Source organism: Lipophrys pholis, assembly GCF_963383615.2.
Source record: "Lipophrys pholis genome assembly, chromosome: 6".
In the NCBI taxonomy this organism is placed as follows: Eukaryota; Metazoa; Chordata; class Actinopteri; order Blenniiformes; family Blenniidae; genus Lipophrys; species Lipophrys pholis.
In genome coordinates, this window is record NC_137629.1 from 17,646,314 (window position 1) to 17,670,231 (window position 23,918).

Genomic DNA, 23,918 nt, shown 5'->3' on the forward strand with positions numbered 1-23,918 from the left:
TCATACATAAACGCAGCGACGAGTCACCACCAAAAACTCCTGAAAACTCCGGCCACAGTGGAGATCTGGAAAAATTCAGTGTCTCTGTTTGCATCTAAAAGGAAGTCGGCGGATATTTAGATCACAATTAGTAACGTTGTGTATTTTCTCAAGGATTCCGATTGGCTATTATGGCTTCATGCTTTCCGTTACACTGCCCCCTGCAGGTTTGGCACGCTCATAGTAGCTCTGAACCAGGTGTATATGCAGGTCCCTGTCAATGAAAATATTTTTGTAAACATAGAGGGAGTAATATCCGTTTTTGTAAAAACCCAGGTACGTGTAAACATGGTCTAAGTGAAAGCTGAAATGCATGGCTCACTTTTCTGGCAGTGGCCCTTCAGTTTAAACAAAACATGCATCAGCATCTGAAGAGATATGAGGGAAGCACAGTAAACGAACTGATGATAGTGAAATGGCGTTAAACTCATCCAAATATATTCCTAGAAGAAAGTACAATACGTTGTAATTGCTATGGCTTCATTACATTTGGATGAGGATTTTTTTTTTCTGTTCTGCTTGTAGCTGTTTTGAAGATGTTAAAATCAAAAGATTGTAAATTATTATCATCATACCATTTCGGGTCAGGTCTGAAATGTCTTGACTTCTCATATAATTTAAATGCCCCTACTTGCCTTCAGTGCATTTATATGGTGACCTACAACAGTTCCACACTAATCTCTTTGCTTATTTGCTACCTTAACAGTCTTTTGTACAACATGATTGGCAAAATGTTTCGATTCAACGTATTAAACTAAAAATATGAAGGGGGGGTGGGGAGGTCTTTCTATTTCATCAGACAAGCTTTCGCATTTCATTTCCAGTGTTTGCTGTGAGTGATTGAAAAGGGCAAATGTCACCAAGCATCGATTGCTTGTTGGTGTTTTACAAATGACATCTTCAACCATGGAGAGATTTTTTTTTCCCTCTCTCTGCAGAAATTGTTTTCTTTTAGTAATCCAGCAATAAAATCAATGTAGTATTTCTTTCTTTCTTTAAAAATTTGGATCTCTATGATAATTTCTTTAAAACATCATTAATAGCAACATCTGCCCCAGATTTATCCCTCCCTCTCCTCTGCATGGCTTTATTATCTTCCCTTCTTTTTAGATGCCTACACAATCTCAGAAGTGACTTACGCTTGGACCCGAAACGCCTCGGACTCGGTGGTGGTGGAAGGCGAGAACTCCCGCCTGAACCAGTACGACCTGCTGGGGCAAACGGTCGGACAAGAGACCATCAAGTCGAGTACAGGTAAGCTTCAAAGCCAGGATGGAATCAAATCCACAGCATGACTCCTGTTTCCTACTGACCTCCAACCTCTGCTGGAAAGCTGAATAAAACAAGTCAGACGGAGGACAGACAGTGTCTCTCCAGGTGTTTCTTCTACGGCCTTTAACAACACAACAAAGCACTAATCTGTAAGTTGTAAGGACATCTATGGCTTCCTTTGGATTAGTTTTCTGGAATCAGCAACCTCAATATCTTCATCTCAGTTTCGGTGTGAAAATCAAACTGTGATTTTGTGCCTGTTTGGGTGGATGTTGAGCTCGTCCGCCTCCTACATGATAGGAGGCGGCCATGGCTTACTGTGAAGCGCTCGCTAACTTTCCTCTTTTTGTTACTCACTTTATTTGGCTCAGAAAATGCAGAGAAACGTTTGTTCGGGCCTCCTCTGCATGACAAAGATCCAACACAAATCGGTGATTTGGCCTCCTGAGTTCTATACTTTGTTAATCTGCTTTTTAGTATGGACTGGAGACCCAAAAGCAGCATGACAGGTGAGCTGTTGCTGCTTTCTCCTTTCTAAACCTCTCAATTTTAGGGAAGAATGCAGGGTAGATTTTCATATGCCGGATTTGTATGTCAAAAAAAAGTCTATGGAGAAGTTGGAAAAAAGGGAGGATCATCTTACTGTGACTGTAGTGGTCACAAAAGCAAATGAATGAAAGATTGTCATGCTAGAGGTGAAACACACAGTACAATCTTTGCCCTAATGGTGAATAGAATACCTTTGGGTATAATAAGGATCTTAAAGCGACAATAGGTCGTGAAATAAAAAGAAGTATGACCTCAAGTTAAGCTTGATCTTTGTGAGGCCCAGAAAAATTTGATTTCCACTCCAAATTGTGATCAATCACTTCCACATTAAGGACATATTGGAATTGTTCCTAATAAATTAATGAAATGTAATTCCAGTTTGATTTGGTCTTGTAATTACAGAGCATTTAGAATTCAAATGATGTTAATTTCTTTTCATAACCTATGAAACTGACACATATTCACACATGTTGCCCATTGTCGCTTTAATGAATTAATAATTTGATAATAACTCAATATGGATAAATGTTTTTGTTTTTAAGACTAGAAATATTAAAGCGAAGGTACTGGACATCTGTGGAACGCTTATTTGTATGATTACAGCTCAGATGGTGGCTTCCTGTTTGTTCATATGGCAGACATAAATTGAAAGAAAAAGGTGTTGGAATTCAGTTGTTCATTAAGTTGGAAGTTATGAAAACAATGTTGGCAACATCAGCTCAGGCCCAGATGATGTTATCCTCAGACAAACTTAGATAAGAGACTGAAACTATCTGATATTGACTTTTAGGAGCGCTCTCCTATATGAAGCACTCTAAATAAGCTGATTTTAATAGAGTAAAATAGTGAGCTTACTTCAATGTCTCTAATTAAACTTCAAAACCACATAAATAGGAATGCACTGATATAACTGTTTTAGGTAGTACATGTTTGAGTACTTAAATTTGAGTAAGTACTTATGCAATTACATAATCCCATCCATGATTGATTGTACATAGACACAGTCTCAATGCAAAATAGAAAGACTGGTACTTTTGCTTCTGACAAAATCTGTATTTAACGCTGATACAAGTACTAAGTAACACAAACCTAGCAAAGAATCACTTTTAAAATGTTTTATATACATTCAATTCTGATAATTTGCAGACTTTTGCAGAATTTTATTATTAGTAGTTGAATATTCAGTGTATTTCTTGAACATGAAATCAACACACAAGTCAATTTTGAGCCTCTGACTTTAAGCGTGTTGCCACCGGGTATGTGATCAATTGAAATGAGATTTTTTTTTCATCAATGAATCGTACTGGATTTACCCCACTGTTCATGTGCGTCTTTAAGTTTTGTCTCATCAGTGCTTGTGAACAACATGAGCTTTGTGTTGCATGGACACTGGTCATAACGAGTGCAGCACTGCAGCCCCAGGTGGTGTAAATAAGACCTCATTTTGGAGCAGGTGTATGTATATCCTCAGAAGCCCTGACTTTGCTCCTCCTTCACTGATTATCTGCTTTAATGGTATCAGTATCAGCACAGCCCTACATGTCAAGAGATCAAATTGTTCTTTAAATGTTTTGATTAGTTTTTAGAGCAGATATGAAACTTCACCACCACTTCAAATGGTTTTAACAACATTTTTCCAGGCTATTCTTGATGCAAAACAAATCTTACTAGTGTAGGCTGGTAGGCAAAAAGAAACATTTGGATGGATAGATGCCAGTAATACTTTGATCCAATTGAGATTCCTTGGAGGGCAGTCCAAAAAGAAGGTAAAACCTGTTTTTAAGTGAGTAATCCAGCATCACCAGCATATTTTGAGGAGTGCTGTGTGAGAGCTTAATGAACATGACAATGACAGTTGCATGCAGTGGAGGCATCGCCCTATTAAGATTACTTCATTTTTTAAAAGTGTAATGATATGTTGGTCCCACAGGGGGCGTGCACAGCTATATAGTGCATACCATTTTGGTAGTTATGTTAGGGTATTGATGTGCAGGGAAAAAAACTGATCCATTGAGTGGCTGCATCATGATGGTGATAGTCTACGTGTCATGAAATAGTTAGATTTAGACACACTAACTTAAATATTTGATATCTTTTACTGGTTGCCATAGTAACAATATCAGGCACATTGTTGACATTTCCACCCAGTTTATTATTGATTTTTTTTGCCAAAAAGAACTTATTTTAGTATTTACTGTATCTTAATTACATACTGTATGTTGGTCTTTCTATGTGTGTCGTCTAAAATACTCGGTCACTTATTTGCTCTGTATTACTCACATCTATGGGACTGACTCAAGAGAAGACAACACATTTGAATGTGCTGCATCCACATCACATTGTCTCGAGGCTTTATTGGGTCTGTTTGGCACAGAAACAGAAATTACATTCTTTCTAAGACAATCAGGCATTGAATTATTGAATCAAGTTGAATTATTAAGAAAACAAATCTTTTAAAAAGCTTATTGTTCACAAAGTGACTACAGAAAACAAAGAACACAAATACATAGACAGGAGGCTATACTATAAAAGAAGGAGATAATGAGAGCTAAAAATAGACGCCGCACATCTCTCATGCAAACCCACCAACGCGGATGCCAAGAAACGAGGGCAGACGGTGTACACACAAGCCTATATGTGTTCCTGTATGCGCGAAGATGAAAGCAACACGATTACTGTCCAGGAAGTTAGCTGCTCGGAGGAATAACTCAGAAGATTAGATCAGAAAGTGCTTGTAATTCATGAGAAATTAAAAGATTTGGAGTCTGGATGTGCATTCTGAGACATCCAGGCTTCCTCTTGGGGAGGCGACAGAAGGTTGGAAGCTGTTTTCTTTCTTATCCCGGGAGGAACAAGGGACCTGACATCCAGTGACAGCAGATTGTATGACGCCTATAAGCAGAGCAGACGATGAAGTGGGCTGTGCGGGGAATTTGAAGTCGGTGAGGCTCTGAATAGACAATAGGGCATTTTCAGATCTTGTGGGGTATTCAAACAGATTTTAATGCATCGGAAAAGAAACTTGCCATCCTATGATGTTTGCCATTCATTTCCCAATATTTAATGTTTAATTCTGTCAGAAACTATCACGCCAATCGGCAAATAAAAATGTAAATTTGAATTGTCTCCGTAATATGGACCTTCATCTGGGCGATGTTCCCTGCTGTGGCAGCATGGCGGAGCAGAATGAAATACACAGCGCAGCGATAAATGACATGCAGGGACCATTGCAAATAATCCCCCAGTGGTTATTAACTTAGAAATAAATACCCTCCAGGGTGTGTACAAACAGTGCAGAACCGGAGCAGGTGGAGGCTGGGTGGAGTGGAGCAGCAGTAACAGAAGCAAAGCACACGCATTAAATAGGCCGGCAGATCAGAGCATGGAGATGTGATGGCTGCGGACGTGGTCGGTTAACTCTCGCTGCAGAGAGGGCCTCTGTGGTACAATACACCATTTATCAGCCAAGACAGAGCAGAGCAACATATCTATAAGCAGCAATAATAATAATAATAATAATGATAATGATGTATCTAAAGGACCTCAAAATACACCCAGTGGATCAACAAAAAACAACAGACAGTGTATGTTGTCATGGTAATGATACATTTTACTGCATAAACTAATCATAAAGTACTCATATAAGGCTTTTGAACCCCCCAAGTCACAGAGGCCTTATGAATCAGGCTTTAAAACAAGAAGGATGACAGAGCACAAGTGATCTGGAGTGGCAGTGCTCAACCTGAGGATCGGGACCCTTCGGTAGGGTCACAGCAGCATTTTTCCCTCTCAGATGTTTCTGAATCTGTGTTTCATTGTGGTGAAAGTTGTAGCACCTCTTAACAGTCCCATCTTTGGACAGAAGTGCTCAGGACTCACAGAATCATGTAATATGTATGTTACCTTTAATGGAGGGGTGCAGGTGATGTCTCTCTATAGTGGGAGACCAAAAGGCTGAGAGCCACTTATATTCTAAAACTAGGTCACGTCGTGGGGCATGGCGGAAGGAAACTCTACATAGCTTTTACTGCCAAGCAATGGCTCCTAATTTGAAAATTGTACTTGGTCGGGCAAGCAAGTTTTTTTGGCCTCATTGGTCAAATAAAAGAAAGAAATAGTCAGTACAAGCTTCCTTTGATATGCATTATTTCACATTATCAGTACATTTAGATGTGCCACTAACAATTCTAGTCATCACATGCAGTGGCGTTTTTATATGGAAATACTTGGTGGGGCAAGATTATTTGACTCCACTGAATGCCAAAGTGAAGTGGGTGCACAGCTTCTTAACCACAGCATTATGACAACCATATAGGTGCTGATCCCGTGAGGTGGTTGAACACTGGAGATAGCCCATCAAAAAGATTTTTTAAAACTGATTAAAATAAATGTCACGGTCGGGAATCAAACCAGGGCCTGCAGCTTCATAGATGGGAATTCTACCGCTAGACAACCAGCAGAGTTACATAAATATGAGATTCTTACAAAGTCTTGGTCATCACATCACTCAGTTTACCACCTTCAGTTTCTCTTCTAAAGTAAGAGTTTCAAAGTTGTGCTCCAGTAAATATTCGATTTAATTCATTTAGCTGTTTGATAGCTCACGCTGTTCACAAGCTAGCAGTTGTGACGACTCGCTCCGGTACTGTGAAGCAGTGCCTAAATAAGCTCTTCCAAATGAAGTTGTCAGTGGATCTTTGGGTTGCAAGCCCCACTCGCTATGAAAATCCTGTGGTCTGAATGAATGTAGCCACAGCCTGAGCACCTGCGCATTACGATGCACGCCGCATTGTATGACAGGGGCGAGCACCACTCATTCAACCGTTGGTGTAGATCAGGAGAAAACACAGCATGAAGCAGCAAGAGGAGACCAATAACTAGGGAGTAGTGTCCTGACATACTAATTATGTGCAGTTTGGGAGGAAGCTTTATTCACAGACAAGAAACATATTGTAGATAATCTTTTTGGTGTCGCCTTTCTGGCGACACCAAGTGGGGCTCAGCCCCACCTGCCCCTTATGACCAGTCACCCCTGATCACATGTATAAACCAGCACATTATGGAAATTATGCCTAATAAAGTCAATACTATTTACAAAAAAACTAACTTATGGAATTACTGTGGTGTTTGCTGTTCGATAAATATGTAGGCTAGGGTAACTAAGGCCCCACTTACCCGCCAACGTTTTCAAGTGAAAACACAAAACGTTTGTGTCGTTTTGGCCGTCCGTTTACATAACAACGGTACTCAGAGTAACTTAAAATGCAACCTTGTCAAAAAGGCTTCCATTTTGAAAATGCACCAACTCCATGTCTGTGTAAATGTACAAAAACTGTATTGTTTGAAAACACTCGGGCTCAGTTGCCATGTAGATGGCAGAAATGCAGCGACTGCACATGTGCACCACAGCTGTAGAAAATACTTCTTCAGCACCAGCTCGAGTAGATGGACAATAACAACAAACTTTGCCTCCAGAGTGTCGTGACTCTCAGTCCATATTCTCCTGAGACTTGGTAGATTTATAGTTGTGACTCACCGTGATAACAATCTTACTTACACTTACACAAATCTCCTTTTGTTAATGTTTAAGGGGTATTGTTCTCAGTGCATGTGTGTGTGGTTTCATGACAAAAACATTCAAGAGCACCCACTGGTGGCCCAACATGAAAACGACATTATTTTCATCATTTCTGCCGTTTCTGTGTGAACAGACATTGTTTTCAAAATGTTGACATGTCAACCTGTACCTTTTCTGAAATGATAACACATTCACCTGAAAACACATTTTGAAGGTTAGGTGGTGACTAAATTATTTTTCCTTCTATCTAAAGCCCAGTTTACATGACAACGTTCCAAGTTTATGCGTTTTCGTTTCAGAAATGTTTCGAGATTAGACAACAACATTTTAAAAACAATGACTGGAAATGTAGAAACAACTGAAACCTGGAAAACCATGTATTTTCCCTGTAGAGCCACTAGTGGGTGCTGTTTTTCCTGTACTAAAACCACTAATGTATGCACGCAGAGAACAGTACGCTGTGATACTGTGACCGTAGTGCACATGTGCAGTATCAGCTTCAGGAAAGTGCGGTTTTCACCATTTACACTGATATGGAGCTTGAGCGTTTTCAACAAGTTTTCAGTGACCCTGAGCACCGTTATAGTTACAATTAGCTAAGAACAGCTCCAAGACATTTATATGTATTCCCACTGGAAAACTCATAAATTGGACTATTAAAGACGATGTGTCTGTTTTGATGTCTCTAATGCGATGAGTTATTAAGGCCTATGAGTAAAAACAACAGAGATGAAAATGAATATGTAGAGCTGACAGTGAGGTGAACTCCAAATATAATGACATACACTAAAGGGAATTAGATGTAGCAGTAGATGAGAGATCTTGGAGATCTATTCTCTATGTCACTGATTTATAGAGATGCTCTCATTGTAGTCGTAAAGAAAACATGATGGAAGAAGCCTTTTGAAACGCAGTTCTTGCAGGACAGCGATACTGTCAATGATTATAATGGTGAGAACTGTGTAGGCTGGCTCTTCTTTCTTACTTTCTTATTTTCAGATCGATTGAAAGATAGTTGAATTGAAAGATGTACAGTGTGTTTTGTTTCGGGGCATGGAGACGCTTTTTATTTTTCTTCATTTGAATGAGATCTGCATGAGCGCCAGGTTGAATAAAGTTCCTCTGCAGAGCGATCACCACTGATTGAAGAGTAAATTCATTGTAAATAGGCTTAATAAAGTGTAGCCAGGCTCCGAAGTTTCGAGGAAGATGTGAATAGTGAGCATGCCGGTTTATGGCTTACATTTGATGATCATGAAAGAGTTCCAGGAGTTTCTTCCTGTTGGAAAATATTGACCTTCTAGTTATCGGCTCCAAACTTCAACAGTATTCTTGAGGGAAGAGTGGGAGGTCTGCAAAGCTTCTGGAGTGAGATGCTTTCTTTATGTGTCCAAGCATGTACAGTGAGTCTTCTTTTTTTCTCAGAAGATGTTTCAGTTTTCATTTTTAGAACTTCACATGCTTTTCGGTGCTCAGGGTTGTGTGGGTGACTGCACCAAGAAACAGTTTCTTCATTTCACAATCCAGGATCATATATGTTACAATGGTGTGGAGATCATCTATCCTCATGATGGAGGAGCGCAAAGATGAACTCAAAGGTTGAAATTATAACTTGTTTGGTAAGCAGTGAAGGGTTTCCCCCACTGCCTTCCTTCAGGTATCAATTACCGGAATAGAGTATGTCCCCCGTGTCTGCAATCCACTATCAAGGGAATCCCTGCCTCAGCTTCATTGAGTAGGAATACCCTTTCATGCACCAAATGCCTCTATCTAGGTTAAGTGATGTTTGATGCCTTGGTAGAAGGCAGAATGCCTGCCAGTGACTGTTTCTCTTGTTTAACTAGTCACTCCACATTATCTGATTGGCTGACTTTAAATTAATCATTCATTACCAGTGTGTCAGTGTTTGGTGTAGCGTACTTGCAAACTAGGTCATTTGGCACGAATGAGCGCGCGCGTGCTCTGCGACTCCACAGCGACGGACATCTTGCATAAGACGGACGAAAAAAATGCCAACACTACAAAAAAATAATAAAAAATACCACGGTTCAGCCATACATTTGTTTGTGTGGGACTCGTTACCTTGGAGCACTCAGAGAGAGAGACGCTTTTCTAGAACCCCCCCTTGTTTCGGTTAGCAGTGTGAAATGGTTTTTGTGTAGCTGCATACATTATAGATAGAAGTCCATGACCTGAGCAGAAGTGAAAGTCTCACCTCACACGCAGGGTCGAGTATCCGAGGTTAGAGCAGCTGTGTCACGGTACATTCTTTTCTTTTTTCAATATATATACCATGGATTTATGAACTGAGGACGCTGGGTAGGCTGTAGCAGAAAAGTCTAAACTCTGTGAAACAATCACACTTTTATGTGCTAAATATTTCATTATATTACAATTGTTTTTTCCTTTTTGCTTATTTACACTTTTTTTAATCAAGAAATAATTGCACTTCTGTTTATCCCACATCAAAATAACACCCTAATTACACCCTACCAGTATTTACTTTGGCAAGATTAATTCATTCAGTCTTTGCTCAGCAGGATTATGTCGGTGACTCCCATGACGCTTTAATAAGCATGTCCGAGTCATTTCTTTCCAAAAACTAAATTTAACGCACACTATTTATTATGGATTTCAAAAAGAAAATGACATCTAACATTGGGTTACATGTCCTTTTTTATCCCTTTATTATAATTTTCAAAATTAGCTATCAAACAACATGGTAAACTCTCATTACTGAAATGTGTCCAGGGCCCTTTTCATTTCCACTAGGAGTGGATTTTGTATGAAGAAAAAACAAAAAGCCCAGTATTGTGTAGAAAGGTGTCTATTTATGATTAGAAGTTATATTTATAGTGCTTGACTAAATAGAATTTAGTTTTTGCCTGCACTTTTTCATCATTACTATAATCTGATTACTTTGGGGTGCAATATACGCGCTATGTCTTTAAACTGACCAAACTCTGCCATGATGCATCACTCAAGTCAAGTTTGACTCTTTTTTTTAAAAACATCCATAGTTAAGAACAGAATGTAGATCATTCTACATGAATATTTTGTTTATGATTGTGATTGTTTAAAAAAATGTAAACGTCTGGATTTATACCTTTTGTTTTTAATTGCTAATATTTATGACTACAGAACTAAGCAAAGTGTTGTCGTGTTGCAAGCTTAACTATTCTTTCCCATTTTACCTGTTTTTATTATCCAAAATCACAGCACATCATGGCTTTGAACTATAGGAATTACGACCGCAGTCTTTCCCTGTAGGATAAATCCCCGTGAAGTCATGCTGTACATGTGTGAAGGAGGTATTTCTGTCCATTCAGCAGGGAACCTTGTTCCCTACATCTGTTTCCTACATCTGTAGCAAACATGAGGCGATTACCATCTTCATGCTGTAATTATTGTCTTCCCTCACAGTGAGGCGATCACAGAGGATCACCCCCCCCCCCCCCCCCCCCCCCCCCACACACACACACACACACACCTCAATCCACAATACAGGCATCGAGACCGGGATGCAAATTGAATTACAGAAGCTGTAGAGCCCCATAGGGTACCAAGTGTGTGTGTGTGTGTGTGTGTGTGTGTGTGTGTGTGTGTGTGTGTGTGTGTGTGTGTGTGTGTGTGTGTGTGTGTGCGCACGCCACGGAGAAAGAATTAGTCTTCACATAACTGCTGAGAACACAGGCCATACGAATGCAGTGCTATGAAAGAAAGGAAGGAATAAAAAAAAAAATCTTTTGGGATTAGTCCATGGAATTGACACCCCCCCCCCCCCCCCCCCCCCCCCCCCCTTCCCACACTGCTGAAAAAGGACTTCCCTCTTGCCAAGTGGCAGCGTGTATCAAGGCCTTCATTTCAAAATCGCAGCAAATGAGCTATGTTTCTCTGTTCTGTTGCCATGGGTAACACATCCCCCCCCCTTCTTCTTCTTCTTCTTCTCATGTCTAATCTTGGCTTCTCTTTGAGATATCTTCCATTTGGAATGGCTGCCTGCTTCTGCAGCACTGGCACCGTTTCACGGCCTTGACAGCTATTAGCACATCACACTGCCTACTTCTGCATCTATGGATGGATTACTCTTTCAGGCATTGCAGTGGACACTTGCAGTGGGCCGTCTAATCTACGCCCAAGACCCGTTTAGGCCTCCACAAGCTGCGATCTTGCGTAACGTCTCAGCGATGTTAATTACATAAGTAATCAGGACGCTGGGTGGTGTGGGCCTGCCGAGTTCAATTTGACTAATATTGTCTCTGATAGTTTGTGTGGGTTCAACTACTTGACTCATGCACTCATTCAGTCTGAAATACACTCGTGTTTTGTGTCGTTGATATTGTTTTAGTCACGAATCATGACAAAGCAAGAGTCCTCACTCTTTGGGATGCCATGAAAAAGGTGGAGTCCTTTTGTTAATAAGAGCCATTGTTCCGTTAATTTGCAAAAAAAAATAAAAAAATCTGTGCAGTTGAGGCAATAATGATAATTTTTATAGGAGATCTGCAGCGTCTCATCGATTTCATGGATGCTCACACAAACACATCAATTTTTACTGGCCGTGTTATAAAATATTAATTGTGGTGGCAGTGGCAGCTTTATTTCCAGTCTTAACAAAAATGTGACGAGCAGGCCTGATCAGACTGCAGGGGAAATAAATACAAATGTATATAGCAAGTATATAGATGGGGATATATATATATTAGTTACAGTGTGGGTCAGTTGTACTAATTTGCCATCAGGATTACAAAAGCCCACTTAATAATTTCCTATGATTTATGTGAAATATATTTTTTTATGCCAGAAACGGGGATGTTAAATGTACTGAAAATAAGTACTCAAGGACACTATTTGTTAAATATCTAGCCTAAAATTATTCAAAGTTTTAGTTATGTTTCCCCACATCTAAGTACATTGGCAATAGAAGGATTTCAATTCAATTTACCTGTATAAAATATCTGCATTGAAAGCACATTTCTCTGACAAACCATATAAAAATGACAGTATTGTTTTGTAAATCAATGTTGAAACAAAATTGCATTTTTAAAACTACAAACGTTAAAAAAAAAGTATGAGTATTGCTTAAAATTGCCCTTTTCTGCCCTTGTTCAATACTGTGTCATCTTTGGAAGTCTAATGATATATTTGACAGCTTCATATAGCAGGATGTTTGTAGGTTATGCAGACCATCAAGTATAGTAAAACACTGTAGCCATATTTATTGTGTGTGTGGGGGGTGTTTTAGATGTTATTGTGTTAAGAAAAAGAAAACCGGGTTATATGTACCTTGAAGAGAATGTATACAACGTTGAAAACCCAGTGAAAAAAATACATGGGAAAAAAAAAATTGTATTTCAATCCATAACCTTCTCAGTGTGAGGTGAAGGGGTGGATTTTGCTATGTGCGAAGTAGGCAGCAGCCCAGGGCGCAAACTCAGCAGGGGCGCACCGTGCGCCGGCTCAGATACGGTGTTGTGACGCCGCCCCCTGTCTGCGCAAGGCAGAGCCGTGGGCCCATCGCTGTACGCGAGAGACTGGCATCGCCGTCACGTGCACGAGGAAGACCGTTCTTTGCGAGCGCCCAGGGGCGGAAAATGAGCCAGGTCCGCCACTGGGAGCACTACCCACTGGCCTGATTTACATGATTATAATAATAATAACATTTATTGAGCACTTTTCATAAAACTCAATGGAAACCAGAGTAAAAGCATAAATAATTAAAACATGTTTAAAACAAGCGCACAGATCCAGATTAGCTAAAAGCAGATCCAAAGATTTTTACTGAGAGATTTTCCATCTGCTTTCGTACATAGATGTGTCTTCCTTCTCGTACTGGGTAACTTTAAGCAAAGCCCCCACTTGTTGCAGCAGGGGTTTTCCCAGGAAGCAGACATCCTTTTACATTACTGAAGTCAGTAAAAGCCTGTAGTGGAGATCAACACACTTCTGTCACCTGACAGCAGCAAGCAGAGACTGCTCACTCAGGCAAGTGCAGACGGGTAATTAAAAGTACTCAGATGTCACACGGCAGCCGAGGAATTTGCATAGTGGGTTTTTGAGACTGACCCTGATTGTTGTCTTGGCAGGTGAATACACGGTGATGACAGCTCATTTCCATCTGAAGAGGAAGATCGGCTACTTTGTCATCCAGACGTACCTCCCATGCATCATGACCGTCATCCTGTCTCAAGTGTCTTTCTGGCTCAACAGAGAGTCGGTGCCGGCCCGCACTGTGTTTGGTAAGCAGCTGATAGCGCCGCCCCGAGCGCTGACACACAGGCTACACAAAGCTTTGTAGAGACTCACACTCACTTTCAGGCCCAGCTCAGACTTCTAAACATTATTGCCAATATTTGGACATTTGACTAAGGCCAACTTCTTACAGTGAGTGGAAATGTGTGCGTAATCACTTATCCATGTAAATGGATAAGTGATTTCCTCTCTTCGTGGCGGTGACAGTAAATACAATGATCATCCACTCGTCCATATTTAATGGTTGAGTAACTTAATTACAGGTTTTATGCTGTAGGTGGCTGTAATTGTCCTAATGCTCAGATAAACACAGGAGCAGTTTAACCTAGTTCCTGCAGGAGCCACTGAACTGGTTCCAGCTTTGTATTGACTGGCTGACAAGGCAAAAAGATAAAAGGTGAGCCTTAAATTAGCATCTTCTTCTTGGAGGATGCTCACCAGAGGTCTTTCAGTATCAGGGGATTTTTCATCCACAGCTTAAACTTGATCGGGGGGGGGGGGGCATAAAACCCTCTCAGACATGGCATCTATGGAAATATCGTAATGTCTGATAGTTATTTATACACACAGTCAGTCATGAAGGCTGGCTCATAGACAGGAGAAATAAGGATAAAGAGAAAAGTGGAGATCTCCCTGCTTTTGAATCTAGTTTGATGCTGCTTGAGAAAAGAAAAGAAAATAATTTAAATCATCTTAGACAGGGTAAAGAACAATATGTAGAGGTCAAGAAATTATTCAGAATAAAAGGCTTACCCTGGTTTGGTATATATATATATATATATATATATATATATATATATATATATATATATATATATATATATATATATATATATATATATATATATATATATATATATATATATATATATATATATATATATATATATATATGTGTGTGTGTGTGTGTGTGTGTGTGTGTGTGTGTGTGTGTGTGTGTACACATATGTATATATGTGTGTGTGTGTATATACACACACACCAGGCGGATTTGATTGTCTGAAAGCTGGGTGAGCATCATGGTGGCAGAAAACAAGAGCGAGGTGTAAATTAGGGATAAAGTGGTATCACAATTCTCATCATTGCCACAGATCACATTTTCACCTGATGTCATGTGGTCCTATTTGATGCTGTGATATCAGAAATGGATTTTTACCCTCTGCACTGAAGCTCATGTCACCACTAAATGAAACCACGAGTGTAAAATCTGTTGCTGACAACATGATGGTCATTCTGGAATTAATGTGGTCTGCACCTGTTTCAAACAAACTGTTGGACACTTTAAAACACCAGGAATTCTCTAAGATTACGCTTTACACACATAAAAATGCAACGCAAATGCTTTTTATACATACCTTCTTATTTCCAAACCTGCTATAGTACTGAAGTTTATTATTCAGCACTTGTAGATCTATAATAAGCGCACACTGTAAAACAGAGCTTTGGTTTCCAGTTTGCATGTTTTCCCTGAGCCTGTTTCTCCAACCACCTGCAAAGACAGGCTGCTGTGTGGTAGCCCTGCGAGGAGTCCATGTTTCTCCTCATGTTGGCAAAAATATCCTCCTCCTCCTCTTGTGGTTGTAGTTTGCATGAAGCAGGAATAGAAGATGGATGGTGTGTGATGGGTGTGCTTGGCTCGTTTCCAGGTGTGACCACTGTGCTCACGATGACAACGCTGAGCATCAGCGCCAGGAACTCCCTGCCCAAGGTTGCCTACGCCACCGCCATGGACTGGTTCATCGCCGTCTGCTACGCCTTCGTCTTCTCCGCCCTCATCGAGTTCGCCACCGTCAATTACTTCACAAAACGCGGCTGGGCTTGGGACGGAAAGAGCTTGGTGACTGACAAGGTAATGAAGAAGAAAACATGTCTTCTGACAGGCTCCATTTTCAGGGCGAATTCATTGGCATTGTACTGTACGTGGAGGACGACGGCGCTTTAAAGCAGGCGATTGTGCAAAGCGGAGGGAAACAGCGATAATGGATCCTGCAACCCGCCACAAATGGAGCCAAAGTGCTGCAACGTGTTTGGAGGAGTAATTAGCAAACAGACACATTAAAATGACAAACTGTGAAAGTCAATGCATCAGTGAAGAATATAAATGAAGGAGAGTGAAATTTGAAATTGCCAATGAGCCAAATAATGTTCCAGTTAATATAAGAGTGATACATTTAGCTTTTATAAATTCAGTCGGTCCAGTTCCGCCTCTGCACATAGGAACATGAGTGCATGTATGACATGCAATCTGGCTGCTTTACACTGTTTATTGATCCGGGGGGGAAAAGTATATAAAACCTTATTGTAGCATGAAGCAAAGTATTTAAGCCTCAAAATGCTGCCGGTGGAGATGGGACTCAAACAAAGCAACCAAAAAATAAATACACTGCACTGCTATTTTCATGGAATATTTTTACTTTTTGGATTACATCTGTCTTTTTCAATGTCTGTTGACTACTAATACAGCAGAATATTGTGTGAAAGGCTTTTGTAAATCATTAAATCTTGAGCTATTGATCTGCTGAGTGTAACCACACATGAGACATATACAGTATCTTCAACCCAGTCTGTAGAGTCAAAATGTTTCCGTTGAACTTCATGGGAATTCTCTAACATTGTGACACTTTTGCTGCTGAGTCACTTCAGACATTACGTACATGGTCAATGCTACCGAGAACTGTGGTTTCAACCATCTTTGCTGGGAGAGGTTGTCACTATCATACGAAGACAGGAGTCTTCAAAATCAAACCAATGAGCTCCACATCTGCCTTCGATTCTGGAAAGTGTATTCTGGTTTTCCCACTCGGTGACTTACAACCATCTTGTCCTTATATTGGTCTTCTTTATTGTTCCAGTCATAAATACAACACCCACTAGAGGGCACTCTTTGGAGTATTAGTCAAATCAATTAAACAATTTATGGTAACAACTTTCAAGTGCCAGCATTTATTCCTAGAAACAGAGTTTCAGCGTTTAAATAACCTGAATAATCTACAGTACACGCTGTGTTTGGTTTGGTCAACTTTCACCTTTGTTTCGTAATCTGTGAACATCCTTGGAAGTGTTGAAAAGCTCAGAATTTTCTGTGAATCTTCACAAAGTGCTGACTTATTCGACATGTACCGGCTTTTAGTCTGACAAAAAGTACTTGATCCATTACCCGACTTCATCCGCAGCCATCTTCATTTCCATGCATTTTAAATTCATGGATAGGTGACAACCAGACAGATTGCTTCTGCACCGCACCTGATCCTCTCTGGTCTCTCAACAGAAAAAAGAGAGGGCGTCCATCGTGAAGAAGAATAACGCCTACGCTGTCGCGGTAGCCAACTACGCGCCTAATATCACCAAGGACTCCAGCACTCTTCCAACTATCGCCAAAGGCGGCATTACAGAGCCCAACAAGCCCAAAGTGGACGGAAAGGCCCCGGAGAGCAAGAAGACGTTCAACAGCGTCAGCAAAATTGACAGGATGTCACGGATTTTGTTCCCGGTCCTCTTTGGCAGCTTCAACCTCGTCTACTGGGCCACTTACTTAAACAGAGAACCCGTTATAAAGGACATGGTCCCCTCCAATTAGAGACCAGCCTTGATGGCTCCTGGTCCAGGGGCCGCGTGACGAACCAAATACCTCCAGCAACTGTGTACACACATACCTTTGCAGAGTGAAGTCCTGGATTGCAGTGTGATCCTCTATCTCCGCCTGTTTTCTACACTGTCTGCAGCACTTTTGAAAAGCTTGGCTTTTGTAAATGTGTATGTATATTTATATTCATGGTTTCATGGTGACATATCGTGCGGTTACTTTGATTAGAGTGCATATTTCCTTTAAAGTATGTTTCCAGTTACAGTATGTGGCCACTGTACATACGAATCCAATGAAGAGTAAACACATAAACATTATCACATACATTTTATTTACGATTACTTCTAAGTGTGTTGGATTTTACTGGTAATTCCCACTTCGTTGATATCACAGTATATATATAATGTGTATATATATATATACTGTATATATATATTTTTGGGTTTGCGTGAAAGAGACTTATTTTTTTTTTCTTTCTTTCCCGTCCACACAATAGTGGTCCGACTCTTCTTTTCTTTCTGTCCAAGCCGATGCAAAAACACACTTGTATTATATTGTTGCCGTGTGAAACTTGTTTTACTCTCTTTTGACTACAGGTATGGGGCTGCACTGACCTCCAGATTTACACCCCCGAGGCAAAAAGGCTGTGAAAATGAGCAAAAATGTGCGCGTGACACTGTGTCCTTCTCACAGTTTTACAAAATTATCTACAGAATGACAAAAAGATGCATATTTTTCAAAGTTTGTACACGTGTAATGTGGGTCATTTTGGACTTTATAACCCTTAAACGTAGCATTTGTGTTAAATAATAGCTAGGGGGTGTGGTCTTTTCACTTGAGTTGTTATGAGCATCGATAGTGTCGTTAGTAGAGGCATCTGGCATAATGAGACATACGGACCTGACGAAGCAACACCTTATGTAATATTTATATGGGTTCACTTTTTAATTTATAGCAAACACCAGCAGATATGGAGTAACATTATCATTCATTCTGCTCACGTTAATAGTGTCAATCTGATATTTTACTGTTTTTAGCTCCTCTTTGGTCTCCACCGACTCGCAAGGAAACTATCAGGGACTCAAGCGGTTTCTTGGTGGCGAACTTTGTCTGTCAGTCGTTTGGCCCCAGATGAGTCACAGCAAAGCTTTTATAAAAAAAATAAAAAATAAAAAATCCATCTCTGAATGAAAGTAAATAAGAAGGTAAACAAAGCTGCTAATAATTCTCTTTAACGGTTGTAAGTAGGAAATTCCAATTAGCAGTGGGAGGAAATAAACTGAATAGAAGCGACGTGACATAAACTGATCAGCCATAATATTATGACCACCCGGAAGGGAAATCCATACCATGATCTGAGTTCCGATCCAGGGCTTCATCCTTCCTTAAAAATCAAAACCCAATGAATTGAAAAAACATTGAATGATTGAAACAAGTAGTCTCTCCTTCTCAGCTCCTTATTTCCCAAGATTCATAGCACTGGGTAATAATACTTTTACATGACTTAAAAAAAACATCCCTGACTGGACATCACAGAAGACTAAATGTGATCTGTATGATTCTGGGAGTCATATTGACTTTAAACTCAATCAAATTGAAGATAAACCTGCCTGTTTGTGATATAACTGCTGCAAAAGGATGTATCTCAATCTCCTCCAGTAAAAGTGTCAAAGAGCCTCTTCTGGGCCGGTTCCTGCCCACGTTCTTCAACTGTACACGTTTTTAGACCCACAAAGACTGGAGACCTCATTTTGCTTTACCTTGAAGCTTCTGAGGACTCGTCCTCCACAGACTGGAGTCCTTCAAAGGACGCAGCCTCCTGAACTTAGACATAATTATTGATTATCTCTGTATTAAGGCACCTGTCAGTTGTTGGGACGTAAACGCTTTGCCCTGAAAGTGATGGAATGATGGACGAGCGTGAGGATTTGAGAACGTTGATGAGGACTAAATTGTGAACGAGTTGGCATCTCTTGTGGGACATTCCAGTTCTGTCACAAATGGTACCAGGTGGGAAAAGACAACATAGTCATGTCTCATTGATTTGTTTTGTATGGGGAACAATACTGGGATCAAACACAATATTGGACGGGTGGTCATCATTTTATCATTAACCGGTGTTTAAGATGTTCATTTGAATCAGAAGAGGGTAGAAAAAATACAAGAGTGCACTGTTTCACAATCACAAGCTCCATTTTAATTTCTACTGTATATTTATATCTCATCAATATTAAAGTTTATGTGCTCATTATGTTGCTGTGTAATGCAAACTCACACATCGCTCAGTGAAAATGGAAAGCTTTCATTGTGTTTTGGATGTCCATTTACACCGAGAACACAAGTTTCTGAAAACGGCTTCCATAGTGGAATTTTTTGAAAACGTAACTTGTTTGAAATGCTGCTATTGTAGTAGATATTTCTTCCGTACGTGAGGGAGTAGATGGACAATAACTTCCAGAGGGTCATGACTCCCAGTCCATGTCTCCTGGGACACCGTAATAGCAACTTGGTCGTCTGTCCATACGAAGGTCTGTGTACGCCTTCATAGCGTATCGTTCTCTGAGTGAATGTGTGTGGTTTCATTGCAAAAACAAACAGCAGCACCCACTAGTGGCCCAATATGAAAACGACACATTTTTGTGTAAATGGGCATCATTTTCAAAACTTTGCCGTATGAAAGGGAAACGTCTCTGAAACAAAAACTCAGAGATGATACATTTTCACTTGTGAACGAGCTCGTTCAGAATGCAAGAACTCCACAAGACAGTGTGGACACATTTATTTCTCTCGTTATCAACACATAGCGTTTCATAATTCATAATCCTGGGAGTTTCTGAAATAATTACAGATTTGAAAGGAAGACAATTGCAGCAGTGGGCCTGTTGATTTTTTGTTTGTTTTTTTAAATTAAAGTTTAAATTATGAAAACTCCTTCAGTGGTGACTTTCATCTATAGGCAGGTCTGTAAGGGGTGACAGGAAACAAATTGTTAAAACATCAGACTTCTTGAATCACAGCGGTTTGTTTAGGTTTTTTTTTTTTCAAGTTATCCTCAAAGTCGCTGTCCTCATGGCATCATATTGTGTAAGAAAACTCCCGTTCAGCCCCATATCAGCAGTCACGTTTGGTACCTTCGTAATGAAGCGATCTTTCTTCACATCAATGTTTGAGCTTCATTTTAAACTGGGTTTGTATGTTGACTTAAACTTTGCATGGGGACTAAATCTAGGAGTTTATTTTGTACTTTTTCTTTCTTATGTCGTCGGGTATAATTCACATTTTCTCCAACGTCCTGGTAGAACTTAAAACATTCCAGATAAAATGATTGTTCACAAAGGTGGATGCTCGGTTCAGTGCACAGTTTCTAATAAAAAAAAACACATGATTTTGATTCTTTATTTGCAGTTTGTTGTCATGTTTTTGGATGCTGAAGATAATGCAAATGAATTGTTGAAAAATGATTTTTAAAATAGATTACAGAGTGAACACTTTTGAAGCACAAACAAATGTAAGGAATCCCAGCTGGTGTGAATCAGAGGTGAGAGAAAGAGCATTGTTATTCGGAGGAAGGATGTTTGTGCTTGTTTTTATTGCAGGTTTATCCAATATTTTGCAGCCATTGTTTCCATAAAGGTAGTTTATGCACAACAATTTCATGAGAAAGTCCATTTTTATTGCTTTTCTATTGACTTTCAGTCATTTCATTCTGCCATAGTGTGTACACCTCACAAATATAAAAAAAAGGCTTAAAAGACACATTTTTATCTCCTAACACATATTTCCAAATAGATCTGATTTATCTAACAGAACTGAGGTACAATTCTGCCTCTTTATCAACCTTTCTCTCCCATCTCAGGGTCAAAATTGCAATAACCATGATAGAACAGACAAATAAATAACTAAATGCTCTTTTAAGGTGTTTTACGGTTATTTTTCAGACCCGCATTGAGCATTCAAGGAGTAAAGCTACACAAGTGTAACCCTTGACGTGAGAGCTTCTCTGCGTCCATGAGCTGCATGTCAATAGGACTCCAGTCCACGGTTAACAACAGCTCAGTAGCTCATGGGGGCTCGAGTGAGGCGGCTCGGCTTCCTCAGCGGGGCGAGGCCGACTGCCAGGGACTATCATCACCAGCGTGTGGGTAAAACCCGCAGAAAAGCCCCGTGGCGCTGAGCTGGGCAGCAGAGCTCGCTGAAGTTGCATTTCCTGTCCCCGGCCCCTCCATCCACAGCCCATCCTGCTCCCCCCTGCGTGTTCAGAGGCCTGACAGGGATCAACGCTGGGGGACGTGAGGTGGGAGGACAGCACCGCCGAGATGCTTACATACATGTCCACTAATCTTCATAATTGAGGATCATTTGCAGTTTGTTTCTGTTGTTGTGAGACGATTGTCGGTTTGGAGCATTCAGAGTTTTTTTCCAGATCACGTACCTCCAGAGTTAAGCTTCTCCTTGCTGGTTCATCCGGACTCAGACACAAAGAGAGCAGACTGTGTAAACAGTGGCCATCAAAGAGCTCAGCGATGCTGCTCAGATCACTGCAATGTCCAACATCCATCCATAGATCTACATCCATCCATCCATCTTCTATCCCACTTATCCAGTTCAGAGCCGGAGCCAATCCCAGCCTGCTCTGGTTGCTTTGGTCCCGAAGGGCAATTTAGCATCACCAATTACCTCACATGCATGTTTTTGGACAGTGGGAGGAAACCCACGCACACATGGGGAGAGCGTGCAAACTCCACACGGAAAGGGTCACTCTTGAACCCACGACCGTCTCTCTGTGAGGCGAGAGCGCCAATAACTATGTTGCCCTGACTGCAACATGTCACTTACAGTTTTAAAGGTCCTGTAATACAGTTTTTCAACAATTTCACATAAGCCTCAGAGGTTAAACAACATTGTATTCAAAGTGTTTTGCCTCCAATCCAGTCATACCAGCCAGTCTACAAGTCTCTCTAGTTAGCTCAACCGAGAACAGGCTATTTCTGTGTCTGTACCTTTAAAAGATAATGCGCTGTGTCTGTTTACTTTGCTAGTAACTGTAGTTGTAGATACAGTACTAGTAATTGCTTTGAATAGTATTGGACTTACTTTTTAGCGACCAAAAAGTCATATTTGATAACAGCAATATTTATATAACTAGTGGTGGAGTTGTTTTACAAGTAACTGAAAGTAGGACACAGTTACTGATTTATTCACTAGTTACTACATTAACTACTGTAGTGGTAACTAAAGATTCTCACTTGATTGCAGTGAGTTACTATTTGCTTCTTCAAATAGTCGTGGTTACTTTTTATAACCTAAAAGTACTACTTGATTACAGTTAGACGCACAAATAAACAGTGCTGGAAGTATTTAACCAGTTATGTTGAGAGTTTTTACCAATTGCAGTAGTGAAGTCACTTTACTAGTAACTGAATATTACTATGAGATTACAGGTATAGTTATTGATTAACTCAAAAGTACTTGATTAAAATGAAAGATAGATCCATACACAGTAGTGTAGGTATTCATCAAGTAAATAAAATAACTTGTTTAAGGTTTTATTTACTAGTTCCTGCTTTAAATACTGAAGTAGTGGAGTTATCATGCTCGTAATGAAACATTATTCTGCAGATATAGTGGAATCACCTTTCTATTACTAATTACTGCTATCGTATGAGTAACTGAAAATTACTGAGGTCCACGGTGAATTGCCAAAAGGCCCCCAGCTGGAAAGGGCCCCCAGAGAGGACAGACATCGGTCCATAGCAACAACAAAATGATGGAAGGGCTTGACTGGGACACTGTTTGCAGTGACAATGTATCAGGACCTAACAGGACCTCCTACTGGTTGTTCGCTGTGTAGAATCTCCCAGAAGGCCAATATTTGGTCCTTATCAATATCAACAAGACAACTTCAAACGTCCTCGAACTGCAACGTCACGTTGGGAATCTCCCTAAATGGGCCCTCTGCAAAGTGTGGAGAAACACTCCTGGCTGGTATCTACATGCAATACAAAGCATCTTAGGTGGACTGAGTGACTGCCATTAGTTTTTCTGTCATGTTGCCATGCTTGTTCTTTGCCCAGAGACATTGGCTGTTCTCTCAACTCTCACTAACGACATGTCGACGCAGCACATGATGGGCGTTTTGACGTGTCACAGCGTCACAGCGAAGTGATCCCTTTCCAAGACCCAGTTGGTGACCTCTTTTATGGCATCTGCCTTGAAGAAGTCAGTCGCACCTGAGCCCGACTCAGCTTTTGGAAACCTCCTGTGACAACAAAGTGTGTTTTGTACATGAGAAAGATGAAGATAAACACCTGAGTGTGTTCGGCTCTGAACTGTGTGAAGGTGAGATGTTTGCATGGTGATTAAACTTGAATCAGAAAGAGTTTTCAGGATTTTTTCAGATTCCTCAGATCGTTTTTAAAAGCCATGTCTGCCATTATTATTTATCATTTTGCACCACTCTCATTTGATCTGTATTATGATCATTTAGCAGTATGTTACAATGTGTCCGCTCTCTGTTTCCACCCACTCATCAACTTTTGATTCCTGAAAGCTCAGAAAATAAAGCTTTTTTTTTCTAAATGAAGAACAACCGGATCCTTGAGGAATGAGGCACTGGCTTCACATGAGATGCGATGGTGACCTGTT

The 23,918-nt window shown here is 40.3% G+C and overlaps 1 protein-coding gene across 1 annotated transcript in view; it reads left to right on the forward strand.

Annotated features, from left to right (window-relative positions):
• Window positions 1–17,267, forward strand: part of gabra2b (gamma-aminobutyric acid type A receptor subunit alpha2b) — a gene marked incomplete at both ends in the record, with an annotated part of 40,392 nt that extends 23,125 nt beyond the window's left edge. The window contains 4 exons of the mRNA XM_080466049.1: window positions 1,150–1,293; window positions 13,525–13,677; window positions 15,337–15,539; window positions 16,959–17,267. Coding sequence (XP_080322175.1) covers window positions 1,150–1,293; window positions 13,525–13,677; window positions 15,337–15,539; window positions 16,959–17,267 — 809 coding nt within the window. The remainder of the gene's footprint in view (window positions 1–1,149; window positions 1,294–13,524; window positions 13,678–15,336; window positions 15,540–16,958) is intronic.
• Window positions 17,268–23,918: the final 6,651 nt, after the last annotated feature.